Raw genomic sequence first — 26631 nt, 5'->3', positions numbered from 1 at the left:
TGAAGACCCCCATGCGCCACAACTAAGACGCAGTACAGCCGAATAAATACATGTGCTGTGCTTAGTCGCAGACAACTCTTTGTGACCCCATGGTCTGTATGTGACCCCATGGGCTGTAGCCCGCCAGGCTCCTCTGTCTGTGGGAATTATCCAGGCAAGAATACTGGAGTGGGTTGCCATGCCCTCCTCCAGGGGATCTTCCCAACCCACGGTCAAACCCAGGTCTCCCACATTGTAGGTGGATTCCTTACTGACTGAGCCACTAGGGAAGCAAAAGAATACTGGAGTGGGTAGCCTATCCCTTCTACAGGGGATCTTCCCAACCCAGGAATCTAACTGAGGTCTCCTGCATTGCAGGCAGATTCTTTACCAGCTGAGTTACCAGGGAAGCCCAAATAAATACATAAACATTTTTTAAAATACATATCCATCAAGTGCCCACTGTGTGAGCCAGGTGCTGGTGGCAGCGATACAGCGGTGAGCAAGCCGGGCAATAAGAGAAACTAACAGGCCCTGATGGCCTGTGTGATCAGTCTCATGAGGGAAACGCAGGGCAGCAGGGAGAGAGGACACCGGGGCCATCTGACTAGCCAGGGTGGTCCGAGAAGGCTTCCTGGTGGAAGTGATGTCTAAGCCAAGACCCAACAGTTGAGCCCAATGATGGCAACAAGAGCCAGTATTTATTGTGCATTTATTCCTAGTCTAGCTTTACCTCCAGTGAAGAGCTGGGGTGTAGAGAAGCGTGTGGCCTCAGGTGGCTCAGGCAGCAAAGACAAAGTCCAATTCCAGAGCACGGGCTTCAACCACCCTGTCTCCCTCTCCTCCCTCCTCACATCTGAGGTGTGACCACCGCCCTGCTGCTGCTGCTGCTAAGTCGCTTCAGTCGTGTCCAACTCTGTGCGACCCCATAGACGGCAGCTCATTAGACTCCCTTGTCCCTGGGATTCTCCAGGCAAGAACACTGGAGTGGGTTGCCATTTCCTTCTCCAATGCATGAAAGTGAAAAGTGTAAGTGAAGTTGCTCAGTTGTGTCCGACTCTTAGCTACCCCATGGACTGCAGCCTACCAGGCTCCTCCGTCTATGGGATTTTCCAGGCAAGAGTACTGGAGTCGGGCGCCATTGCCTTCTCCGGACCACTGGCCTAGGTGCCCCCAGATGCCCCAGGGGAACTTCAGAGACCTGCTGGACAGGACCAGAGTTCAATGTCTAGGTTGCGATTCCACAGCCCAGAAGGACCCCAGGCCTCTCGGGGTCCTTCCAGGCCCAGAGAGTGGGGCTGGAGGGTCCCTGCAGACGCAGACAGAGCCATCCCTACTTCCCCAGGACAGGCTTGGTGGCGGAGAAAATTCCCCCACCTTCTCAGGTTTCCTTAGTTTCCTGGGCCACCAGAAAGGGCTCCTTCCCAAAGGAGAAGTTTTTCTGGAACATTAGAGAAACTGCCCCAAGCTGGAAGCTCCCTGCTGACCCCACCCTGACTGCTCTGCACCATTCAGGGCTGGCCCCCCTTTGGACAAAAAAGAAGAGGACCTATAAGACCAGACAGTCCACCTGCAGTGGGGGTGGACGGGGGCGCTAGGACAACTCTCTGCCTCCCAGCTGCCCTGCAAAGCACACGAGAGAAAGGCCCCTGATCACAGCGACATCACGTCTCCCCCGCCAGTCAGTCTGGGTGGAAGCTGGCCCGCAGGGAGAGAAGCCGTGGGCCCAGCCCAGCCCTGCCCCCATCTGCCAGAGCCACACTCCAAGCCCCGGGACCCAGATTTAACATATCTCACTCCATGTGCGCTCCCTGTCCCCGGGGGCCCCTCAGTACAAGTTAAGATCTGATTGGCACTAATTGGACCAAGCTGACAGTGCCCAGGGCGGCTTGAGCACTGTCATCATGGATTTGACTCACCAAGCAATGGCTGTCGGTGCCTATGGAGCCCACCATTAGTGTCATTTTGGGAGGATCAAGCAAGCTTGGATGGTGCTTTGTGAGTCAACACCACCGCCTGGCCAAGCTTTCAGCCAGAGACCTCGAGCTTATAAGTGATTTATTCTTGGTCTCAAATCCAGGCAAGGGCTGGAATCCAGCTTCCTGATCATCAGTGTATTGGTCCATTCCTCTGCTTATGGTCCCAGAAAGTCTTCCCAAAAGAAAAAGTGGGTTCTAGTTCTTCCTTTCCTCCCAGAGCACAAGACTTCCCGTCTGATAATCAACCCCCAAGCCTAAGACTGGAACCTCAACCCAATCCTAGAATATGGAGCTCCCAAATGAACTCTTGGTCCCAAGACTCAATGCTCAACTGCAATCGTGAATTCTGGACCCTGAAGTGAAAACTCCTCCCTAGGGACAAAATCCTCACCCCAGCATGGAACTCAGACCCCCCAAACCAATACCTACCCCAAATCCTGCCTTCAGATATTGCAGCCTCACCCCCCGGATAGAACCTTGTACCCTGGGAATCAACCCTTGGCCCCAGAGAGCAAAGCCCCACCACCTTCAGAACAAGCCTGAATTGGGGGAAATTTTGGGAAATTCTGTTCTCAAAACCAGTCCAGGCTCTTCTTATATTTTGTTTCCTTAACACAACCTCAACTTGGGGACTATATGAGGGGAACCCAAGCTCCCTAAAATACTTTCCTCCACATTTTGTGGTAGGAGAACCAGAGGACTCTCACGCAACAGAAAGCCCCATTTCCAGGAAGGCTGCACTCTGATGCAGAAAGCTCCATGTAAGTGGCATCCCGGTTACTCACAGCCTCATCCCACCACTTCCTCCATCCTCTTGGCTCCACACCAGGGTCTGGATGTTTGGCTTGTCTCCTCAGCCCCAGAGGATCTGCCAAGCCTGGCTCAGGAGAGCAGAAAGCCCCTGTGCATCTCTCAGGCACTGGCTAGGTTCTTTGCACCCCCAAAAGAGGGGTTTTCCTTATTCATTCTTGGTCTGTTCAGATTTTCTTTCATTGTGAGTCAGTCTTGGTAAGTTGCATGTTTCTAGGAATTAATCCATTTCTTTTAGGTTATAACTTGTTGGCATATAATTGTTCACAGTAGATGAAAATATAAGAGGAAAGCGCCCTACAATTCTTCGGGTTTATGTGGTATCCGTTACAATGTCTCCTCTTTCACTAATGATTTTATTTATTTGAGTCTTCTCTCTCTTTTCTTAGTCTAGTTAAAGACTTGTCCGTTTTGCTTATCTGTTTAAAAAACAAAACAGTTTTGTTGATCTTTTCTACTGTCATTCTAGTCTTTATTTCATTTAATTCCTTCCTACTACTAACTTTGGGCTTAATTTGTTTTACTTTTTCTAATTCCCAGAGGTATAAAATTAGGTTATTTATTTGAAATCACTCTTTTTTTCCCTTAATGTGAGTATCTATCACTATAAACTTCCCTGTTAGAACTGTTTGTGCTGCATCTCATAACATTCCATTGGTTTGCTGTGTTTCCATTTTCACTTGTCTTGAGATTTTTTAAATGTCCCTTTTGACTGTTCAGGAGCATGTTGATTAATCATATCAGTGAATTTTCTCATTTTCCTCCTATAATTGATTTCTAGTTTCATATCATTGCGGTCAGAAAAGACACCCAGTAAAATTCCAACCTTCTTCAATACGGTAAGACTTGTTTTGTGGCTAACCTGGAGAACTGCTAAAGCAATCTTGAGCAAGAAGAACAGAGGCATCACACTTCCTTTCTTTTTAAGACAATTTCTTCTAAGACAAATTGCAAATTAAACTAAAAAGCTGTAAGTATCAAAACAATATGCTGTTAACATAAAAAACAGACATATAGATCAAAGGAACAGGATAGACAGCAAAGAAATAAACCCACACATACACTGTCCACTAATTTTCAACAAAGATGCCAAGCATATACAATGGGGAAAGGATAGTTTCTTCAATAAAATGGGCTAGGAAAACTGGATATCCACATGCAAAAAAATTAAATGGACCCCCATCTCATAGTAGGTACAAAAATCAACTCAAAATGAGTTGAAGATCTAAATGTAACACCTAAAATCATGAAAATCCTGGAAGAAAACATGAGTTAAGCTCCTTGACACTGATCTTGGCAATGATTTTTGGGGGTTGACACTCAAAGCAGAGGCAACAAAAGAAAAAATAAATAAGTGCTGCTGCTGCTGCTGCTAAGTCGCTTCAGTTGTGTCCAACTCTGTGCGACCCCATAGATGGCAGCCCACCAGGCTCCGCCGTTCCTGGGATTCTCCAGGCAAGAACACTGGAGTGGGTTGCCATTTCCTTCTCCAATGCGTGAAAGTGAAGTTGCTCAGTCGTGTCTGACTCTTACCGATCCCATGGACTGCAGCCTACCAGGCTCCTCTGTCCATGGGATTTTCCAGGCAAGAGTACTGGAGTGAGGTGCCATTGCCTTCTCCGAAACAAGTGAGACTACTTCAAATTAAAAAGGTTTTTCATGCAAGGTAAAAAAATAAACAAAATGAAAAGGCACTCTATGGAATGGGAGAAAATATTTGCAAGCTATTTATCTGATAAGGGGCTGATTTCCAAAAATACATAAGAAACTCTCACAACTCAATAGCAAAAATAATAATAATACCAACTCGATTGAAAAATAGGCAAGGGACTCATAGAGTCATTTTTCCAAAGAAAACATACAAATGGCCAGCAGGTATACGATAATGTGCTCAACATCACTAATCATGAGGGAAATGCAAATCAGAACCACAATGAGGATCAGAACGTGGCAAAGAATCTCCCGCCAGTGCAGCAGACATGGGTTCGATCCCTGATCCGGGAAGGTCCACTCTGCCATGCAGCAACTAAGCCCGTGGGCCACAACTACTGAGCCTGAGCTCTAGAAGCCTGGAAGCCACCACCACTGACCCCCACGTGCCCTGGAACCCAAGCTCTGCAACAAGAGAAGCCTCCACAAGGAGAAGCCCGCACACCGCACCCAGAGCGCAGCCCCCACTCGCCACAACTAGACCAGACGCCGACAGAGACGCAGCAGAGCCGAAAACAAACAAGCAAAGTGATTTTAAAGCACACAGTGAGGCGGCACCTCACACCTGTTAGGATGTCTACTATTAAAAAGACAAGAGAAAACAAATGTTGATGAGGATGCGGAGCAAAGGGAGTCCTTGTATGCTGTTGGTGGTGTGAACTGGGTAGAGCCGTTTTGGAAAACAGTATAGAGGTTTCTCAAAAAAATTAAAAGTAGACTACCATGTGAGCCAGCAGTGCCACTGCTGAGCATACATCCAAAGGAAACAAAACCACTTTCTTGAGGAGCTAATTTATACATCCAAGGTCATTGCCACATTATCCACGCTAGCCAAGATGTGGTAACAACCAAAGTATCTATTGACGGATGAATGGATAAAGAAAATATAGTGTATATATATATGTATACACAGATATGTCTGTTTGCATGTGTATAAATAGAATATTATTCAGCCATAAAAAGAAGGAAATCTTGCCATTTAGCGCAACAAGGATGAACGTGGAGAGCCTAATACTAAGTGAAGTAAGCCACAGAAAACATAAAGAAAAATAAATACCATATAATATACTCATCAGAAAAGACCCTGATGCTGGAAAAGACTGAAGGCAGGAGGAGAAGGGGATGACAGAGGATGAGATGGTTGGATGGCATCACCAACTCGATGGACTTGAGTTTGAGCAAGCTCCGGGAGTTAGTGATGGTCAGGGAAGCCTGATGTGCTGCAGTCCATGGGGTCACAAAGAGCCGGATATGACTGAGCGACTGAACTGAACTGAATATCACTTATACGTGGATCTAAAACAGGAGGGGTTGAATTAAGAGAAACAGAGAGTATAACAGTGGTTGCCAAGGGCTGGGAGGTGGAGTAAATGGAAATGTTGGTTAAAAATACAAACTTCAGTTACAGGGTAAGTTCTGAGTACCTAAGGTACAGCATGGTGACTACAGTTCCTAATACTTGTATACTTGAAATTTGCTAAGAGTAGATCTTAACAGTCTTACCAAACAAACAAAAAAAAGTAACTATGTGAGAAGATGGTGTTAATTAACTTGATTGCAGGAATGATTTCATAATATATACATATACCTAACCACCACATAGTACATTCTAAGTGTATTACAATTTTATTTACCAATTATACTACAAGAAGCAGGGTTTGGGGGCAGGGAGGCTGTTTCTTGTAATCAAGAGGAGTCAAGGGTCAAGGATAGAATCTGTTGCCTCCATCAGGGACAGGCACTCTCTTGGGTCCGAGCTCTGTCTTTGTGCCTAGAAGCTAAAGGAAAGTCCAGGGTCTCCAGCCAGGAAGAGGTTCTTGCTGGTCCTGCTGGGGTCAGGACGAGGTTCTTCGCAAACTCCAATCTAGCCTGAGAGCCAGGGTCAGGAATGGATATTAACCTAATGTTGATTCTGGACCTATGAAGAGGCCTAGAAAGAGGCTGGAACAGGACTTAGAAGTACAGATTTGGGGGACCTCTCTGGTGGTCCAATGGTTAGGAATCCGCCTTCTAATAGAGGATGCAGGTTCTAACCCCACATGCTTCGGGGCATCTAAGCCCATATGCCGCAAACACTAAGCCTCTGCACTCTGAAGCCTGCATGCCACAATAAAAGATTCCGCATGCGAACGACATGCCCAAACAAATAAATATTTTTTTTAAAAGTACAGACTTTGATAATCCTGTGACAATCTGCACCGTGGCTTCTCCCGTGTAAAGTGGGGCTATGGATTCTGGTCATGGGACCCCAGTGAGAAATCAGAGGAAGAAGTAGGAAGGCGTGGTTTGAGGCCGCTCAAATGCAAGGTTCACACCCCTGTGAAGTCTCCAAGCTCAGGGCAGAGACAAAGAGCTTTTTTTCTCTCCTCTCTTCCCCTTTCCCACCTGCTGCCTCATTTCTCAGCCATTTTTCCGCATTCTCTTTTACTCTATGGCCATCCATGCATACCTTTGTGCTTTCCCTTCCCTTCACAGTTTAATAATTTAATAAGTACTGAGCCCCAGGGTGAGGGTCTGGGGCTTTGATCTCAATCCTGGGAAAACAAGAGCAGCCTTGGCCTGTCTGGGCTGATTTATGGCCACCTTTTATGGTTTGTGTGTATGCTGGGGGAACTGGCCCCCACGGAGAGCGAGGAGCCACCTGAGAAAGCCTGGCCAGGTTGGGACTGAAAGCCACGGCAGAAGCCAGAGGCACAGCACAGCACAGGTGCCAGGGCCCCGCCTCCACCCACCTGGGAGCCACCTGTGACAGATAGAGGGGGCATTAACTATTGATGGCGTCCCAGCGGGCAGGGGTGGAGCCAAGAGCTCAGAGCCAGCTCTGCCCCGCTCTCTCCTCTTGGCTCTAAGGTCTCAAGGCCTTGGATGGGACACAGCTTGCAAGGGAAAACTCAAACATCAGCATGCTCAGCCCTGACTTCCCAAGTTGCCCCCTCGCCATGTACAGCCAAGCTCTTTCAAGTGAGCCACCTGTATGCCTCACTGACCGCTGCCCCAGAGGTCAGAATCCTCCAACACACATCCATACAGGTGGCACCTCTCCAAATCTTCAAGTCGACCTTCTAAAGTGTCTCCCAAAGCAACCTGCTTGCCTGGCTGCTCACAGCCCTGCCCTGGGAGAAGCCACACCTCTCCTCCCCCGGAGGAGCAGGAGCCGCCAGCCTCGCCCTCCCCTGCCCCTCTCTGGCCCCAGAGCCTTCCAAGGCATCTACAAGATCTTGGCACTCTTCTGTTCAGTGTGTGCTCAGCCGCTCAGTCGTGTCCGACTCTTTGTGACCCCAGCCGCTCAGTCATGTTCGACTCTTTGTGACCCCACGGACTGTAGCTCCTCTGTCCATGGAATTTTCCAGGCAAGAATACTGGAGCAGGTTGCCATTTCCCACTCCAGGGGATCTTCCCCACCCAGAGATCGAACCCGAGTCCCTTGCGTCTCCTTCATTGGCAGGGGGATTCTTTACCGCTAGTGCCACCTGGGAAGCCCCTCTTCTGTTTAAAGCCCTTTCAATAGCTGCCCTCAGGATGGTACACATCACAGTTGCCACAAGCATTCGTCCCCCTCAGGTGTCCCTCTGGAATTAACTTCTGCCATCCAGAAGAGGTCATCTAGCAAGGTCAGAGCCTTAAGACCTCATTAGCACCTGGTCCATCCAGGTGTCTGACCTTGGACAAGTCACTTCCTCTCTCCAGGGCTGAGAACTCTAGACCTGGGCTGAGAAAAAGAAGCTAAAACATAATGACCTCTAGGGTCTACTTGGGTTCTGATGTTAGAAGTCAGTGGCTATGCCTCTTCCACCAGCCCCATGCACATATCTGACCAGCTTCAGGGAGAATGTATTCGAAGGACAATTGCTGGTAAGATCAGGGTTTAAAAAGGAAAGGAAAGCAAAGCAACCACAGAGAAGAAGGGCTACACGCCCCTTCTGCCACTGCTGTCTGAACTGGATGAGCGATTCATAGGCCATGGGCATCTCAAGGGCAGAGACGACATCCAGTGCCCCCCTCCCTATTCTCCACACCCAGCACCAGGCCCAGCACAGAGGGCACCAACACACGAAATGAATCAGCGGGAGCATCCTCACAGTTGCATTCAACTCTGATAAAGGTAAAGTGTCTCCTCTCCTTGCTCTCAAGGGTACCTGGATGCCCCACCTAGACACACGCACAGCCCCATTCCCTGGAGAAGGTCGGCCTTTCAGTAGATGCCAGGCAGAGGCTGGGGGTCAGCCAAGGGGAAAGACGAAGACGAAAGCCAGGAGCGTGTGGAAGTGCCACCACCCTCATCGAAGGACAGAAACCTCCCTGGCAAAGTTCTCCCTCTCCTGCCCCCACCTAACCTCTGGAGCGGCCAGCATGGCGTGACGGGGCAACAGAGGCAAAGAAGGCCATCTGGAAAAGCCAGAAGACGTACGTCCCTCGCCTCTCCATCATCTCAAGAGGGTTCTCTCTCCTCCTCCCGCCCTGCCCCCACACAGACAGCCTGTGGGACCAGCAACGTGCTTCCACAGGTCGAGAGGCAAGGGAGCAGCCGTTCAATGATTTTCTGCAGGAAGTTCCATGGCCCGGAGGGCTGGGATGACACCAGCCAGCACTCAGCCCTCCCCAGTGGCTCAGCCATAAAGAATCCACCTGCAGTGCAGGAGACGCAGGTTCGATCCCTGGGTTGGGAAGATTCCCTGGAGGAGGGCATGGCAACCCACTCCAGTGTTTTTGCCTGGAGAATCCCATGGACAGAGGCTATAGCCCCTAGGGTAGCAAAGAGTGGGACACAACTGAAGTGACTTAGCACACACATACTCAGAGCCAGCTCTGTCCTCAACACAGCTTGTGTCAGACCCCTTCCAGGAGCAGCCTCCTCTGCGCCCCCCACACCCAGCTCAGTATTCTCAACTGGGGTGGTACTGTCTCCTCTGGATGGCTTTTTTACGTTTTGCCACCCCTTGCAGCTTGCAGGATTTCAGTTCCCTGACCAGGGATTGAACTCGGGCTCTCGGCAGTGAGAGCACAGGGTCCTAACCACCGAACCACCAGGGAGCTCCCCCACTGGGGTGCTTTTTAAAATATTGGAGAGTTGTTTTTTTAATGACACAGGTGACCAGTGACATTTAACGGGCAGGGGTCACGGATGCTAAATGAAAGTTCCACGCCCAACATGACAGGAGCAGCCCTGCCCCCCAGGGACACAAAGCCAACCCCTACTCATTTCCAGATCACTTCCCTGGTCATTTCACAACCCAGACCCCCAAGACCAGGTCATGTTCCCCCAAGTTCCCAGTCTTCTCTTTCACAGTCCTCATCCAAATATTAGTGCTTGCGTAAGAAACTGAGAGTTGGTGATGGACAGGGAAGCCTGGCGTGCTGCAGTCGCAAAGAGTCGGACACGACTGAGCCACTGAACGACAAAGACGAGAAACTGAAGAAAGATTTGACGGAACAGTTAAAGTAGTGCCCCAGCCTCCAGGGGTAGAGCACAACTCTCCGCCTCTAGTACGGGCTGCACACACGACTTCCCTTCAAAGAGTGCAAGATGGAGGAGAGGAAAATGCGCCTTCAGCTTCACAGTGGAGAAGCCTGATGAGCTCTACCTCAGCCTGTGATCAAGGTCCTCAGCCACAGTGATGAGTCATGTTGATGATACGTACTGTTCATATGCTGCAAATAAAATGGGACTTCACCGCTATGGTCTTTCTCTCCAAAACCTATAACCATAGTCTAATCATGAGAATATCAGACAAATCCCAGTGAAAGGACAGTCTACAAAATATCTAACCAACACTCCTCAAAATTGTCAAGGTCATCCGAAACAAGAAATGCATGAGAAACTGTTACAACCAAGAGGAGCCTAAGAAAACACAACTGCGTATGTAAAATGTAGTAGCTGTAGACATAATGTGGCATCTTGGATGGGAGCCTGGTACAGAAAAAGAACACGGGGGAAAACTGAAGAAATCAGAGTGAAGTATCGACATCAGTTAAGAACCATTTTCAATACTGGTTCACTAATATCACAAATGTTCCATACAAATGTCAGATGCTGATAATGAAGGCAACTGGACATGGACTACGTGGAAACTCTACTATTTTGCAATAATTCTGTAAATCTAAAACTGTTCTAAATGAAAAGCTGTGGGGGTTTTTTTTTTTTTTTTTTTTAGTGTTGTAGGGCCAAAGTCAGAGAGATCTTGGCTAGAATCCCAGCTCCACCTCATACCAGCCATGTGAGCTTGGGCAAGTTACTTAACCTTTCTGAGCCTCAGTTTATGCATCTTTGTGCTGTGCTTAGTCACTCAGTTCTGTTCGACTCTTTGCGAGTCCGCAAGTCCATGGACTGAAGCCTGCCAGGCTCCTCTGTCCTTGAGGATTCTCCAGGCAAGAATACTAGAGTGGGCTGCCATGACCTCCTCCAGGGGATCTTCCCAACCCAGGGATCGAACCCAGGTCTCCCACATTGCAGGGGGATTCTTTATTGTCTGAGCCCCCAGGGAAGCCCATCTATGCATCTATAAATGGGGATAATAATCATACTTACTTCACATGACTGTTTTAAAGGTTAAAGGGGATAGTAGGTGTAAACAGCCTAGCATAGTCTCTGGCACGTAAGTGTGAGTAACTGCTATCATACTCTGATTCATTTGTTCATTTGCCGTTCTTGTTCTGAGCTAACTCAGAAGGGGAGCTCCATGGCAGCGAGCCCTCATCTTCTTGTGTTCTACCGTATCCTCGAGCCTAGAAGAACAGCTGCCTCATCACTGATGCTTAGTCTGTGTTTGTTAAACAACAGAATGAGCCCTTCCCATCACAGTATCCTTGGAACCCCAACTCTCACCCTGGGAGAACTTCAATTCCGGAGCCCAGCGCAGAGCCCTGCCTACCCCCAGACCTGCAGCTAGAGTGCAGAGAAAGCCAAAGCCTCCCACCTGCCTTCTGGTGACTCTTCCTCCTCTCCGAGCCCTGCTTCTCTCTCCACCCTGCCCCACAGACATCAGCACCTGCTCATTTCCTAAAGCAACAGGATCCACGTAATGACCTCTGATAAACATCTTTTAATAAACCCTGGAGCTGGATCTGTCATCCAGAAGCTATATTCTCCTCACTTCCTGCCCTCACCGCCATCTCCTCCCACTTCCTGGGCTGGCCCATTAGTGCCTCTGGTCTCACCAGGTAGACCTTCAGGCCCCCAAGGCCCCTGGACTCCAGCTTGCTGAGGAATGGCCAACAGGCTGCCCCGGCTATTCCATAAGCCGGACCCTCCCCACCAGCCTGGAGTCTCAGCGGCCTGCCTGGCTCTGCCTGTGCCACCCAGCCTGACCACTGGCCAGTCCACTTCCCTCCAGCCCCGCAGGCAGTTTTCCCAGGCGTTACCAAGGAGACCACTCACATCCTACCCAGGGTTGCCAAAGCAACCAGCTCAGTGAGGAGCAGCCCCTCGGCTTCCAGCCCCTGGGTGTGCAGGACCAGGAGTGAGAGAGTCACAGGCCAACAGGAAATGTGCCCAGGCAGCTGGCGCACCCAGGTAGAGGCAGCCCTAGCATGCCCTGGGCAGTGCCCTGCTCCTGTTCTCCTTCCTGCCACCTCTTCCTCCTCTGTTACTGCCCTGATGGTGCCCACAGCACCACCATCTTTGGCTCTGATTTAGAGCCAATGCCTGGACCTCAGCGTACACATCTTAGAACTAGGCGCTTGTCATCCCAGATGCTCAGGGAGAAGAAAGTCCCAATATGCAGAAATTCCCCCCAAGGCTAATTTCCTCCCTCATGGACTTTGGTGTCCCAGATAAAAATCCCAGTTCTGCCATTTCTTATTCTGGACAGCACTCTTAGAATACATGAGTCTCAGTTTTCTTGCCTATAAAATGGGAATAATAATACCTTCTTTCCACTTACTGAATGATTAAATGAATTAACCTACAAGAATGCACCCAGCATAGTGCCAAGCATCAGGTTTCACATTTCTTAAAAATCCTTTTATTCTTCTGAGGAATAAGAGCCCTCCTGGCCATAGCCATTGGTCAGAAATGCTTCCAGATTCACCCATGGGAAGCCTAGATGAGGCCATCAGCTTGGCTGTCCCACCCAGCCCTTTCAGCTTGGCCTAGGACAGAAGGCCTTTAGCTTATTAATCTCCCAGCAGTTCAAGATGCTTCATTTGCTCTTCCCCTCTTCTCTGCGGATGCTGCAGTTTAAAGGAAATCACTACATTCATCTGCTCAAAAGCCATCCATAGCTCCTACTGCCGACAGGATCGACCCAAACTCATTCTGGCGTCCGAGGCCCTGTGAGATCTGGCCTCAGCCTATCTTCAGAGATCGACCCGTTCGTCTCCCTACTGTGGGTCTCGCATCCCAGATGGGAAGGGCTGCTCACTGTCTCTGCGAGCACCTTGCATTTTCCTACTTCTGTGCCTTTGCCTCCATGCCCTCACCAAGATGCCCTTGAATGCCCATTCCAAATCTCCATCCAACTTCAGGCTCCTCTCCTCTGGGAAGCCTGATTTCACCAACTCCAAGAATACCAGAATGGGTGTGTTCTAAGGCCACACAGCCTTAATAGTTCTCAGACTCTGAGGCATATCAGAATGACCTGGGGCTCCTGTTAAATATACAGGTTTGGGGGCTCTATCACCAAGGTATTCTGAGACAGTTGGTCTGGCCTGGGGGCTGGGAACCTGCATTTTAGATGTGTTTTCAGTTGATGCTGATGCAGGTGAGAGAAAAACCTCACTTTGAGAAACATTGGCCCAAAGGAACAGAAAGTTCCCTTGAAAGTGTCCAATGACCGGCTGATGGGTCTACAAGGCATTTTCTCTGCAGAGGAGGTGGAAGGGTGGGGTCGGGGGCTGGAAAAGAGCACAAAAGAACCCTATGGTACTCTCCCTCTTCTGGGGCCCTGTCCAGAGGCCAGGAGACTGCTCCCCAGTTTCTCTAACACAATGGAAGACAGGCCCACCAAGAGTGAATTCTATGGTGGCAAAATGTATAGTGGTCGCAAGAGTGAACTCTAAAGTCAGAGAGACGTGGGTTTGAATCCCAGCTCCATCAGTTTCAAACTGTGCGGTCTGGGATTAGCCATTTAACTTCTCTGAGCCTCTCTTTCTCCATCTATAAAATGGTGACAATGATAGCTCCCCCCTCAGAAATAATCTACATGGAAGCACTAGGCATGCAATAACCACCCAACACAGGTGGCTCTTATAAACGTTACTGTGATGGTTAACAATACAGAGTTCAAAGGTCAGACTAAATAAAAACTCAACAGGGTGTGAAGGACAGATGCTCCAGGTTCAGCATGGGGGCTGTCTCAACTCAGCTCCCTGAAGTCTTGGCATGGCAGAGGAGGCCGCCAGCCCCCACCCCTTCACCACGCCAACTCTGTCTGCTGCAAGACTGGGGGGTGGACAGATGAGCTAACCTAACCTGCAAGCGTCATGGCAGCCCAGACAAGGGCTGTGGGAATATCTGTGGGCTGAGCAAAGAACGGAAGCCTTGAGTTTCCGATTATCGCAGTCTGGGTCATGACACTGAAGACTATTGATAGGAGAGGGGCGAGATGAAAGGAATACTTTAGGAGGATCCCTTTGGCAGCATCAAAGGAGGAATGAGAGGCAGAGGGGTCAGCTACTGCAATACCTGGGCTGGGGACCCAGATGGGGGGAGTACCAGCAAGGCTGTGAAGGCTGAAAAATGGCTAGGACCTTGTCCTAGGCAAATGCACCCCCCCCCCACCCCACCCCAGAGCAGTGAGGAGGTTAAGAGTCTGACAGACAAGTTCCTGTAGCTCACTCTGGTCCACCTCAAAGAGTCAAAGCTCCCTGGTCAACCTTAGACGCGCCCCCACTGCCTGTCAGGAGCCTCGGCCACCACAGAAAAGAGACTTTGAAGACAACAGGTGTCTGGCAGGCGCAACCCCCAGCCAAAGCCGGAGGGGGATGATCCCCCTACATCCGTCACAACCAGTGGCTTTGTCAAATGTCCAATTCAAAAGCACCAGCTTTAAAAAGATGGAAGGCTCACTCCATGGCACAGACCCAAAAGAACCAAAAACGGGTGTTCAAACAAAAACTTACACACAAATCTTCACAGCACAAAATTCACAATAACCAAAAAGTGGAACAATCTAAATAGCCATCAGCTGGGAAGTGCGGAAGCGAAACATGGCAAATCTACACTACGGAATGTTATTCAGCCACCAGAAGGAAAGAAGGTACACGTTAGGACATGGATGAACCTTGGAAACACTAGGCTAAGTGAAAGGAGCCAGACACAAAAGGACAAATGTACCGTGAGTCCATCTAAGGGAAATGTCCAGTGTGGGCAAATGCATAAAGACAGAAAGGAGACGAGTGGTTGCTGGGGATCAGGAGAGGGAGTAATGAGGAGTGACTGCTTCACGGGCACAGCCTTCCCTTCTGGGGTGATGAAAAGGTTCTGGAACTACGTAGAGGGGTGGCTGTACAACATTGTGAACGTACTAAATACCACTTAAACAAGGTTAAAACGGTGAATTTTATGTTATGCGAATTTTACCACACAAAAAAAATGACAGGAGGTGGCCTTTCCCATCCCCATCCCGTCTATGGGTGACCACGGCAGACTGGGCCTCCCCGAAGGCTTTCCCAGTTACCTTCCCCCCAGTACCAAGCACCAAGTAGGCAGGCACTCAGAAAAGAGAGGGAAGGATGAAGATCTCTGTTCTCTGTATCTGTCTCCATGAAGCATGAACCCCCTACTCCAGTCACCCGGGGCCCATCCCTGAGAGTATCCACACACATTTACTCATCCTGCCCCAAGCCTTTGCTGCACGCCCCTTGCCCTACCCTCCTGCCCATATCTAGGACGACCCCTGCACCTCTTGCCATCTACCCAATTTCTACAGTTCCTTCCATGTCCAACTCAAATTCTTCCCTGATTCCCCATTTCTGACCTCTGCTCACACATATCTGGGATTTTAACAATCCAAACAACTATTTGATGCCATCCCTTCCCTCAGCCCCACCTTATCAAGCAGATCATTCTGTGAATGTCCAGGGATGTCACGAGCCCTCACCCCTGACCCAGGCACATAACCAGCTCTTCATAACTGTCTGTTGGTCCTTATCGCGGATCTATACTTTGGACCTCTCCGCAGACACTCCTAGACCAACACTGTTCAGACCCCAGTGTGAATCACCAGCAGTGGAGTGAGGTCAGGGTGCCTTCAGGAAGAAGACCAAAGTCTACCACCTGACAGGTGATGGAAGAGCTTCATTTCATGTCAGCCTGACAGCTAGACCAATCTTAGATCTCTAGTGAGTCCCAGGGTCCCCATTATGCCAGGTCCTTTCCAGTTGTTTTAATTAAAATGGTAAGAAATCAATAGATGGCAATTATGGAAGGAGAAAAAACAATCGAGAGTTCCCTGCCCCAGTAAATTTCTGGATGGATACTGATAAGAAGCAGAGTTGAAATTCTGGGTGAGTACAAAGCAGAATTTGGGGTGGACAGTCTTAGAATCACAGCCAGTATCAAGGTCATACCAATAAAATGGGGGTGGAATTCTGGATGACCATTAATGTGTCAGAGAAAACCCCTAGCTCAATGCTGATATAGTTAAAAAGGAACTTGGAGTGAACGTTAAAACAATCACAGAATAAAAGTGATGGTTCTCTTAGGATGGGGGAAAGTCAGGCTGAGAAGCCAAATCAAGAGGCCCTAGACCTTCGAAGGACGGAAGTCAGCCTTCATGGCATGTTCTAATCCTTCATCTCAGGCTCGATAGGAGCAGAACCAAAATTCTCATGGCCCCTCCTGCAGGTGTGTAGTTAGGGACAGGGGAGAATGAATCCTGGAAAACCAAGCCAGAAGGGAGATGGACAGGGGAGGGAGACTGCTGGGGTGAGGAAAATGTCTCCCCCATTTACTCCCACTGAATAAGAACTGATCCCTATAAATCAGGGAGGCAGCATAAGGCGACTTTCTCAGGCCAGACAGGTGGGGAGTCAGGCAGAGGAGGAGGCTAGGGTGGGGACAGGGAGATAGGAGGGCCTCAGACCCTCTCCTGCCCACTCCCTCACTTGTCAAAGACTCCAGTCCCAGAGACTTCACATCCCTACAATCCCAAACTGTAGGTTAAAAGGGTGCAATTATGGAAGCCTTCTCTGGGCTTCCCTAGGGTCATGGATGGAACACAGCCTTCTCGGGGTAATTGATGAGCATTCCAGTGCCAAGTCAGCTCACTGACCCCCAGCTAACTCCTGCCCTTGAAGGACTCAGCCTGACTTTGCCACCTTCTCTTGACTGGCCCACTGAGTAAACAGGCAAATCATTCTCCCTTCCCCTCATTTCTCTCCCATGTAAGAGAGAACATTGAACTGGATGACAAACACAGGTTCCACCATCATTAGGAATCTTTTTTCAGTGCTCAGAAAGTCATCATACATGCAATACTTACAGCTTATTTCTGATGATGAAAAATAATACTTGCCTGCAATACTTAGAGCTTATTTCTGATGATTAAAATTAATATTTGCTTGTTGTAGAAATTTTAGAAAAGAGCAAAATATTAAAAAGAAAAGAAAAACTCTAATACCATCTCATTACCCAGAGGAAACCATGGTTAACCTTTTGGAAACTTTCCTTCCAAGGTTGCTTGATTTCTGTGGGGGAGGGGCATCCATAACATTTTAACAAAATTGGGCTCTACTGTTTATACAGCTTTGCCACTGCTTCTTACAACTGTCATTACGCTGCTGTGAGCATTTTCCCAAGTGATCAAATGCTCTTCAAAAATACTATTTTAAAGGTTGCCTAATACTCCACCAAGAGGATTCACCATGATTACAGGGCATTTAGATTGTTTTCTAGTACAAACAACACTGCCATAGCATCCTAGGCTTGTATACAAGTATTTGCCTTCATCTCCATTTCTTCAGGATCGATTCTGCAGGCAGAGTCACAAGGCCAATGAAAATGATATTTTAAAAGGGTTTGATGTGTGCCACCATATTAATTTTCAGAAAGACAATAAACCCATTGATGTGCTCAAGGTGAATGAGAGGTGGTTTTTTAAGTGTCAGAGTTAGAATGCAGGATTGTGGTCCTGTCTCTTCTCCTCTCCCCAGTTCTGAAGGTTAACTGTCCAGCAAAAGAGAGGGTAGCATTCCAAGACAGAAGATGCAGGTCTGCTGTCTAGCTCTGCCGCTCTGGCTTTGGGATCCTGAAACAAGCACTGGTTCTCCTAACTGTGAAATGGGTATGACGAGCTCTGAGTACTATGCAGAGCAGTTTCCTTGCTCTTTTGAAAAGGTATTTGTGAAAGTTCTTTGTAAACTTGCCCAAGAGCTTCCCTTCCTGACTCTTAGTCATCTGAATGCCCAGTCAGTGCTGGCTGGTTTTCAGGATGATAGAAAAGGAGTTTTCTGAAGGGAATCAGTGGGCTCTGAGGGCCTGAGAAGGCCCAGGTGAGTCTTCAAAAGGTCAGAGACAGCACTGAAGAGCTAAAGCAAAGAACAGGGCCTGGCACCTCCCTGAGGGTGCTGAGCAGGTGGGTGGACTTAAGAGGGCAAAGACCTTGAGATCTGTCTCAAGGCTCTCAGCCCATCCTTTCTAGAGTTCTGACTGGACATCTAGCCTTTGGGGAACCAGAAACCAAGCTGATTCGGTGGATACAACAAGTCAGTAGCTGCAGAGGACTCCAGAGGCCACCAGCTCTGGTCCCTTCTTCCAGGCTATTATGCGGCCCTGTATTTTTAAGACCCTCCAATCGGAAAGGCAACTAGCGTTTCCAGCCATCACCTCTCCAGCCATGGGCAAAAGAAAAAGGAGACCGTGGTACTTCTCTTGGGAAGCACAGCTGGCCGGCCTGAGCATCCTGCCACACTTCCCCCATCCACCGGGCAAATGCCCTTCCTCACCCCCGGCACGCTCGCCTAGCACCGTGGCCTGAGGGGACTCCAGTGACGTTTCTGGTGTGCTGGAAGAACTGCGTAGACCCCACGGAACGCCATCCTCCCTGATTTTCGCCATCATCACCGGCAGCCCCCCACCTCCAGCGCACCCCCAATGGTCAGAGATGCATCTCCCGCCTCCAAAGACGCACAACAGGTGGCACCTGTCTGGCCTCCCCAACCACACCTCTCCACCTGTCCCTGCCCCTCCACCTGCACCCCCGTCTGCCAGCTGAGCCTGGCCCCGGCGGAGCCTTACCTTTGAGGTTTTGGGGGTGGGCCCGCGGCGCCCGGCTCGGGTTTCCTCGGGGCAGAGAGGGTATACTGGAGAAGTTGTTACCCATGGCATCCGGCCCCAGTGGGGTTCGGCACTCGCAGGGGGCAGGCGAGGCTGGGCAGGAGCGGAGGCACGGTGTGCAAGTGTGTGCGCGCGCGGGCGCGCGCGCCGCCGGGGGAGGGCTCCGGTGGGGCTGCGGCGGGGGGCGGGCGGGCCGCTCCTCTCCTCTCTGGGTCTGGGCTCCGCGGTCCTCGGCGGGTCCTGCCTGCCGCGGGGGTTCCTCGCGCGAGCCGGCTACCTGCCTGCCATTTTTCGCGGCGGGCGCGCCCCTGGGCCGGGGCCGGCGGCGCCCGGGGCTCCCTTCTTCCTCCCGCTGGCGCTCGGGTTCCGGCTGTTGGCTCCCGCACGCTTCCCCCGGGCCATAGAGTCGGGGCTCTCGGCGCGGGCGCTCAGCGGCTCGGCCTGCCCGGAGGCTCGGCGGCTTGGCGGCCGGCTGGGTCCCCGCCCGCGGGGACGACCGAGGCGGCGACGTGCGCGGTGCCCTCCCGCCGGCGGCTCGACATGGAGCGGGGCTCCGAGGAGCGCGGGGTGTGCCGGGCGCTCTCGCGGTGGTGGGTCTCCTCCCCGCCCCCGACGCCGCGCTCCCGCCCCCGCCGGGTCCCCCGCGCGACCGCCGCCCCCGCCCCCAGCCGTCGCCAGGATTCCCTCGCTCCGGTTGTTATGGTGACAGCTGCGCCGGTGAATAAGCGTCTTAGTGACACGCGCGCGCCCGCTCAGCCAGATGTGGCGCGGGGCGCGCGACGTTCCCGGCCAACACTAGCCCTTCTTGGCCTGGCGGGGGAGCAGATAGGGGTCAAATATCAGACAGAGATTGGGGCTCCAAGGGTTGGGTTTATTCCCCTCACCAACAGTGGCGCTTGGTCTTGAAAACAAGGGAAACCATACAGTAAGAACGGTGAACTCCCTGGATACCAGGCCCGGGACGAAGAAACTCTCATTTCCGATTTCTCTAGTAGCAGGAACAGTGCCTGGCATACAATAAAAGCTCCAGAAAATATATATATGTATGTATATATGTGTGTGTGTATGTATATATATATATATATATATGTGGATGGATGACTGAATAAATGAGATGAGATTAAGAATCCCACCCATTCTTTCCTATCTTGCAAGATGGCGGTTGAAAAGGCTGAGAAGCCAGATATTAAGGAGAAAAAACCTGAAACCAAGAAGGCTGATGCTGGCGACAAGGCTAAAAAGGTGAAGAAGGTTAAGAAGGGGAAGCCCCACTGCAGCTGAAACCCTGTCCTGGTCAGAGGAATTGGCAGATATTCCGATCAGCTATGTACTCCAGGAAGGCCTTGTACCAGAGACAGTATTCAGCAGCTAAATCCAAGGTTAAAAAAAAAAAAAGGTTCGGGTTCTTGCTACTATAACAAAACCAGTTGGTGGCGACAAGAATGGTGGTACCTAAGTGGTCAGTCTTCACAAAATGCCTAGGTATTACCCTATGGAAGACGTGCCTCAGAAGCTGTTGAGTCACTGCAGAAAACCCTTCAGTAAGCATGTGAAAAAGCTGCGTGCCAGCGGCATCACTCCTGGGACTATTCTGATCATCCTCACAGGGCACCACAGAGGAAAGAGGGTCATTTTCCTGAAGTATCTGGGCAGTGGCTTGTTGCTTGTGACTGGGCCTCTGTCCCTCAGTTGAGTTCCTTTGCGTAGAACACACCAGAAATTTGTCATTGCCACCTCCACCAAAATCGACATCAGTGGTGTGAAAATCCCAGAACATCTCACTGACGCTTACTTTAAGAAGAAGAAGCTGCATAAGCCCAGACACCAGAAGGGTGAGATCTTCAACACAGAGAGAAATAGGAAATCATAGTGCAGCGCAAGGTTGATCCAAAAGCCGTGGACTCATACATTCTGCAAAGAGTCAAAGCTGTCCCTCAGCTCCAGGGCTACCTGCGCTCTGTGTTTGCTCTCACAAATAGAATTTATCCTCACAAAGTAGTGTTCTGAACTTCTTACAAAGAACATAATTAAATAACTTGTCCATTTCAACAAAAAATAATCCCACCCAGTACCTGACCCTTTGCTCTCAGTCAGCTCCAAGGGGCACTGGGACAAAGACTCAGAACAAGAACCCCAGGCTGTTCAGTTACTGGACACAAAAAGGCTTTGGGAGCCTTTAGATGAACACAGACTGAACCTAGAAAACTGGATGGAGGGCCAAGCCTCAGGGACGAATCTCAGGAACAAACTGTCAGAGAACCACCAACTCTGAACTGAGTGGTTCTGTCAGCTCCAAGAAGTGGGGGTCTCTGTGGCTTGCGGCAGTCAAAGAAAGCTTCCTGGAGGAAAGGGCCTTCAGCAAGTCACCTGTTCACATGACTCATCCATCCTGAAGCTCAGCACTGATACTAGGACCTGCAGGAAGGGAAGGGAGTCATCATCTGCTTGGACAGGGGGGCATCTTCTCCCTTGTTTTTTTTTTTTTTTGGACTATAATTCATTTACAATGTTGTGTTAGTTTCAAGTGTATAGCAAAGTGATTCCGTTATACATATACATATGTCCATTCTTTTTCAGATCATTTTCCCATGTAGTTTACAGTACTATCTTCTCCCTGTCTGGTCAGGGCTAGAAGATGAGCCAAGGTCCTGCTGGGAGAGAGAATCTGCCTTCCTTTTCCATCACCTCTAGCTCCCTGACTGGTTTCAACAACTCTGATCCAGAATCCAGCAAGGACACGGGCTGGCTTCAGGCATCTCATCCATCCTCTTCTGGGTGGTTCTTTCCGCAAGCCTTCATGTGACAGCTCCTCATTATTCAGGCACAGTTCATGTATCACCTCCTAACTGTCTCTGACCAGCCCAGCCAGAGAACCTCCCCCCCGCCCACTCTCAGTTATGCTCCATACCATTACTCTGTGCTATCTTCTGGAATTAATTTGAAAGTAGACTTTCCTTTCCCCCCGGTTTATGGTCTACCTCCCCGCACAGTGAGTGGAGCAAGCAGGTCAACTCCATTCACCATGATGTCACCAGCCTCCAAGAGAATCCCTGGGACATGACAGACTGTCCAACACTGCTTGTGAAATGGACGAATCCCCCTGCCTGCCAGGCGAATTCCACCAAGAGGCGTGGGAGGAAAGCCTCTGAACCACCCCTTTTTCCCCTCTCCTGCCCTCCACCCCCACCCCATTGCAGGCATCACATCCTTAAATGTCTGGGACTCCAGGCGAGCTAGAAATATCCTTGACAGCTGCTCTCTGGGGTCTGGAGGGAAAGACAGCTCCCTTCTCCGCCCCCAGCCTCTTAGATGCCCAGGATCACGTGCCCGGCCAGCTGCAAAATGGACGTGGCAGGTCAGGGGTGCTGTCTTTTTATTGGCGTATCTGCCCGAGGCTCACGCCAGCTGATGACTCATGCATCAGAAATCCATGGGCTCTGAATGGCAGCACACTCATCCATTTGCACACACACTTTTACTCTCTCACACACTCACTCCTACACAAATACCCACACCCTCACACACTCATATAGCCCTGAAGCCTGCTGGAATGAGGTCACTCTAGGCTGCTGCTGGCATCAGAATAAATCTGAAGACTGTATAGACGAGAGTAGTTCCCCTGGAGGGTGTGCAAAGTGCAAGCCCTTGGTAGGATGTACCGACAGTGGCTGGGGGGGAAGCTTGTCGTCTCCTTCCCTGCCTTGGGGAGATGGGCTGGGACACAGAAGGGATGGGGCCTGGTGAGGCCCCATGGTAGAGGGAGGCAGGGATGTCATGTGGGGTCCCATGTGGTCTAGACCTGGGGCTCTGGGCCAAGCAGGGGAGAAATGGAGAAGGTCACAGGGAAGGAGAGACGAGGGGACCAGACACTGGTGACTGCCTAGGGGTCCAGAGGCTCTGCTGACACCAGGGAGCTACACAGGAGGGCAAGAGGCATTAGGGACCGAGGCAGGGAACTGAAGGGACAGAAACATCCCCTGATCTCAGAGGCTGAGGAGACGATGGGAGCATCCACAAGGCTGAGATTAAGGTGAGATGAGCGAGGCGTCCCTGTGTGATGAAATGAAAGGGGGCACTTGCCCTTGGAACCAAGCAATGAACAGCCACCTTGCTCTTGCTCGGGCTTGAGTGTGATGCCTCTGAAATCTTGTACCCTACGTCACGGGTCCCCAACCAGTGGGCCACAGACCAGCACCAGTCCATGTCTTGTTAGGAACCAGGCCGCATGGCAGGAAGTGAGTGATGGGTGAGCAAGTGGTGAGTGAGTGATCGAAGCCTCATCTGTTTTTACAGGGCCTCCTCACATTACTGCCTGAGCTCCACCTCCTGTCAGATCAGCAGCAGCATTAGATTCCCACAGGAGCACAAGCCCTACTCTCACTGTCTCCCATCACCCCCAGATGGGGTCATTTAGCTGCAGAAAAACAAAACTTAGGGCTCCCACTGATTCTGCATTATGGTGAATTGTATAATTATTTCATTCTATATCACAATGTAATAATAATAAAGTGCACAATAAATGTAAAGTGCTTGAATCATTCCCCCACCCTATCTGTGAAAAAATTGTCTTCCACAAACCCAGTCCCTGGTGCCAAAAAGCTTGGGGACCGCTGCCTTATGTCATCTCCCTAGACTGGCCCTAGTTTTCCCAAGGAGCTCTGCGCTATGGTGGCAGGGGGAACACCACTGTCAGGTGGCAACTCACTGTAAGTCTCTGGCCAGGCAGGGACCTGGAGGAGGCGGGTGTGGCTGCACGGGACCCAGGGCAGCTGAGGGTGGCCCCTCCAGGGGACCTGTGCCTCAGAAACCCTTTCCTGGCAGCGGTGGTGGTTGGACCAAGCTCAGAGGAGCAAAGAACTACAGTACCCTTCTTCCCCTGGACATTGGGTGGAATCCCTGAGGCTTCAAGCATCCTTCACCAAAGAGGCTGCCAGGAGGCAGGGAAGTGGCATCTGAGGCCCCGAGGGCCCTTCCCAGCCCCAATTATGAAGCGAGGAGGGAGAAGGAGCCTGCCAGGAAGAAGATCTGGATGAAGTCACTGTTTTGGTGGCTTCAATGGAAGCTATTAATACCGATAAGGTGGTGCTCCAGCACCTGTCACCGTGGCAACCCCGCCTCCCCAGCAGTGTAGATTCTGAAAGCTCTGCCCAAGGGGTGGGTGTCAGTGCATATGTGTTTGGCTGCGTGTACACGTGTGTCCATGTGGATGCTGTGAGCGCTCACACCAATGCACAGGAGAAGAGGGGACCCCAGGCGGGGACCCAGGGACAGTTTCAGCAGCAGCTCTGGCCCCCACCGCCCCTTCTCTGCCTTGCTTCTCTCCCTTCTGAGCAGCTCCTTTCTCTTGCTCCCTCTTCCTCTCTCTCCCTCCCTCCTCTTGTCTTTCTCCCTTCTTCCTGCCCTTCCCTGTTCCACCCTTGTCCTATGTCTCTCTGCCCTTGCTGCTCCTTGCTCAGTCTCCTCCTGCTGGTTCACCTCTCTCCTCTCCTCCTTTCTCACTCTCCACATCTCCCAGATCAGTTCAAGTCTTCAAGAGTCTCCATGCTGATAAAATAATAAAATATTTGACTGACAGCTTCCTTTCTTCCTTCCCTGAACCCCTGGAGACTGAGCCCAGAGCAAGCCACGGGATGGTCCCCCACCGGGCAGACAAGATGGAGTTCATCTAGGCTGAGCCAGGGCTCCCTTAAACTTCAACAGCTGACCTCGCCCTCCCTGCTGAGAAGCTAGCCTTTAAACAGGAAACAGACTCAGAGGGAGAGGGAGAGGGTTGGATGATTTGGGAGAATGGCATTGTAACATGTATACTATCATGTAAGAATCGAATCGCCAGTCTATGTCCGACACAGGATACAGCATGCTTGGGGCTGGTGCACGGTGATGACCCAGAGAGATGTTATGGGGAGGGAGGTGGGAGGGGGGTTCATGTTTGGGAACGCATGTACACCCGTGATGGATTCATGTCAATGTATGACAAAACCAATACAGTATTGTAAAGTAAAAAAAAAATTTAAAAAAATTAAAAAAATAAACAAGAAACAGCCTCAGCCATCCCTGGCTAGAATACAAGGCAGCTCTGAGCCCAGCCCATGATTATTAACATGATCAGACCACCGTCCGAAAACACATACAGAAGTAGTCCTGCCTGAACTGTAGGGGGTGGCTGGACGTGTTAGATGGGAGATCCCTGAGTGCCTGAACCATAGCAGATTCTCAATAAATATTTGACAAATCAATGAATTAATGTCCGTGAATTAACCTATCAATACAGCCTCTCAGTAAGCCCAAGAGCCTTGCTCAGACCAGCCTTTCTGGCCGGTTCCCTTCTCAACAGTACCTTCGCCACAAAGTTTTCCTTGAGGCCAGGTCTTTCCTCTGAAGGACCGGAGTCTGTGCTAACCATCTTAGCATGGAATGGGCACCTTACTGCCCTGTTTGCAGGCGCTTTGGGATTCAGCTTCGTTCATTGCCCCAGCGACCCTTCTGAGCACTCTCTGTACACCTCGCACTGTATGGGGTACAGTTTCCTTGCCAACGCCATGAGGGAGCCTGTCCTATGCTTTCCTTAACTCCAGTACCGTTTCTTACCTCCCAGGGCCAAGTTTAGGGCCGAACGCACTAGTAGGTCTCCATATTGTCGAGATGTCAGTTCTTCCCAACTTGAGCTGTAGATTCAATACATCCCAGGGAAAATCCCAGCAAGTTATTTTGTAGATGTTAACAAACTGATTCTCAAGTGTCCCTGGAGAGGTAAAAGACCCAGAGTAATGAACAGGATATTGACGAAGAGCAGTTGGAGGACTGACATTAGCCAACTTCAAAATTTACTATGAAGCTATGGTAATTAAGACAGTATGATACTAGTGAACAATAGACAAATAGATAAATGGAACTGAATAAAGAGCCAAGAAATGGACTCACACAAACACAGTCAAGTAATCTTTGATGAAGGAGCAAAGGAATATAATGGAGCAAAGGTAATCTTCTCAACAAATGGTTTCATGAACGACTGGACATCCACATGCAAAAGGGTAAATCTAGACACAGGCCTTACACCCCCACCCACAAAAATTAAATCAAAATGGATCACAGACCTATATGTTAAATGCAAAGCTATAAAATTCCTAGAAGATAACAGGAGGAATCCAGACGACCTTAGCTTTGATAATGACTTTTTACAAAGATGACAAAGGTATGAACCAAGAAAGAAAGAATTGGTAATACCAGGGGGAAAGGACAGATAGAGAGTTTGAGACTGACTTGAGCACACTGTTTTGTTTAAAATGGATAACCAACAAGGACCTACTGTTAACACGGGGAACTTTGTTCAATTTGGTGACAATTTACTGCTACTGTTAGCAAAAGAGACTTTGCTCTATTTAGTGACAACCCAAATGGGAAAAGAACTTGACAAGAAGTATATACATGTATATGCATAACTGAGTCACTTTGTGTTATACCTGAAACTACCACAACATTGTTAATCAACTCTACTCCAATATAAAATAAAAAGTTTTTAAAAAGAAATAATTGAAAAGCTTGATTCATTAAAATTAAATCTTCTGCTCTGCAAAAGACTCTGTCAAGGGAATAAAAAAACAAACCACACACTGAGAGAAAATATTTGCAAAAGACATATCTGAAATAAGACCGTTATCTAAAATATATAAAACATACTTCAAACTCAACAATAAGAAAACAACTTCATTTTTAAAATGAGCCAAAGACCTTAACAGACACTTCACCAAAGAAAATGGCAAATAAGCATTTGAAAAGACGGTCCATATCTTATGTTATCAGGAAAACGTAAATCAAAATGATGATGCCACTGCAGAATTATTAGAATGGCCAAAATCCAGAACATTGGCAGCACTAAGTGGAACACTGGGAACTCTCATTCATTGCTGGTAGGAATACAAAATAGTACAGCCACTTTGG

General features: G+C 49.7%; 1 protein-coding gene and 1 pseudogene across 1 annotated transcript in view; one reads left to right on the top strand and one right to left on the bottom strand.

Annotated features, from left to right (window-relative positions):
- The window catches only part of NEURL1 (neuralized E3 ubiquitin protein ligase 1), a 74360-nt gene extending 55075 nt beyond the window's left edge, over positions 1 to 19285 (bottom strand). Inside the window, exon 1 of the mRNA XM_069567005.1 lies at positions 18655 to 19285. Within this exon, the coding sequence (XP_069423106.1) occupies positions 18655 to 18739 (85 nt within the window). The 5' untranslated portion in view covers positions 18740 to 19285. The remainder of the gene's footprint in view (positions 1 to 18654) is intronic.
- Positions 19286 to 19848: 563 nt separating this feature from the next.
- LOC138427802 (large ribosomal subunit protein eL6 pseudogene) lies at positions 19849 to 20700 on the top strand (annotated as a pseudogene).
- The last annotated feature ends 5931 nt before the right edge of the window (positions 20701 to 26631 follow it).

This window comes from Ovis canadensis, chromosome 22, assembly GCF_042477335.2.
Source record: "Ovis canadensis isolate MfBH-ARS-UI-01 breed Bighorn chromosome 22, ARS-UI_OviCan_v2, whole genome shotgun sequence".
NCBI classification, from domain to species: Eukaryota; Metazoa; Chordata; class Mammalia; order Artiodactyla; family Bovidae; genus Ovis; species Ovis canadensis.
Note: the sequence above shows the minus strand (reverse complement) of the source record. Positions and strands in the feature narration are given on the sequence as shown.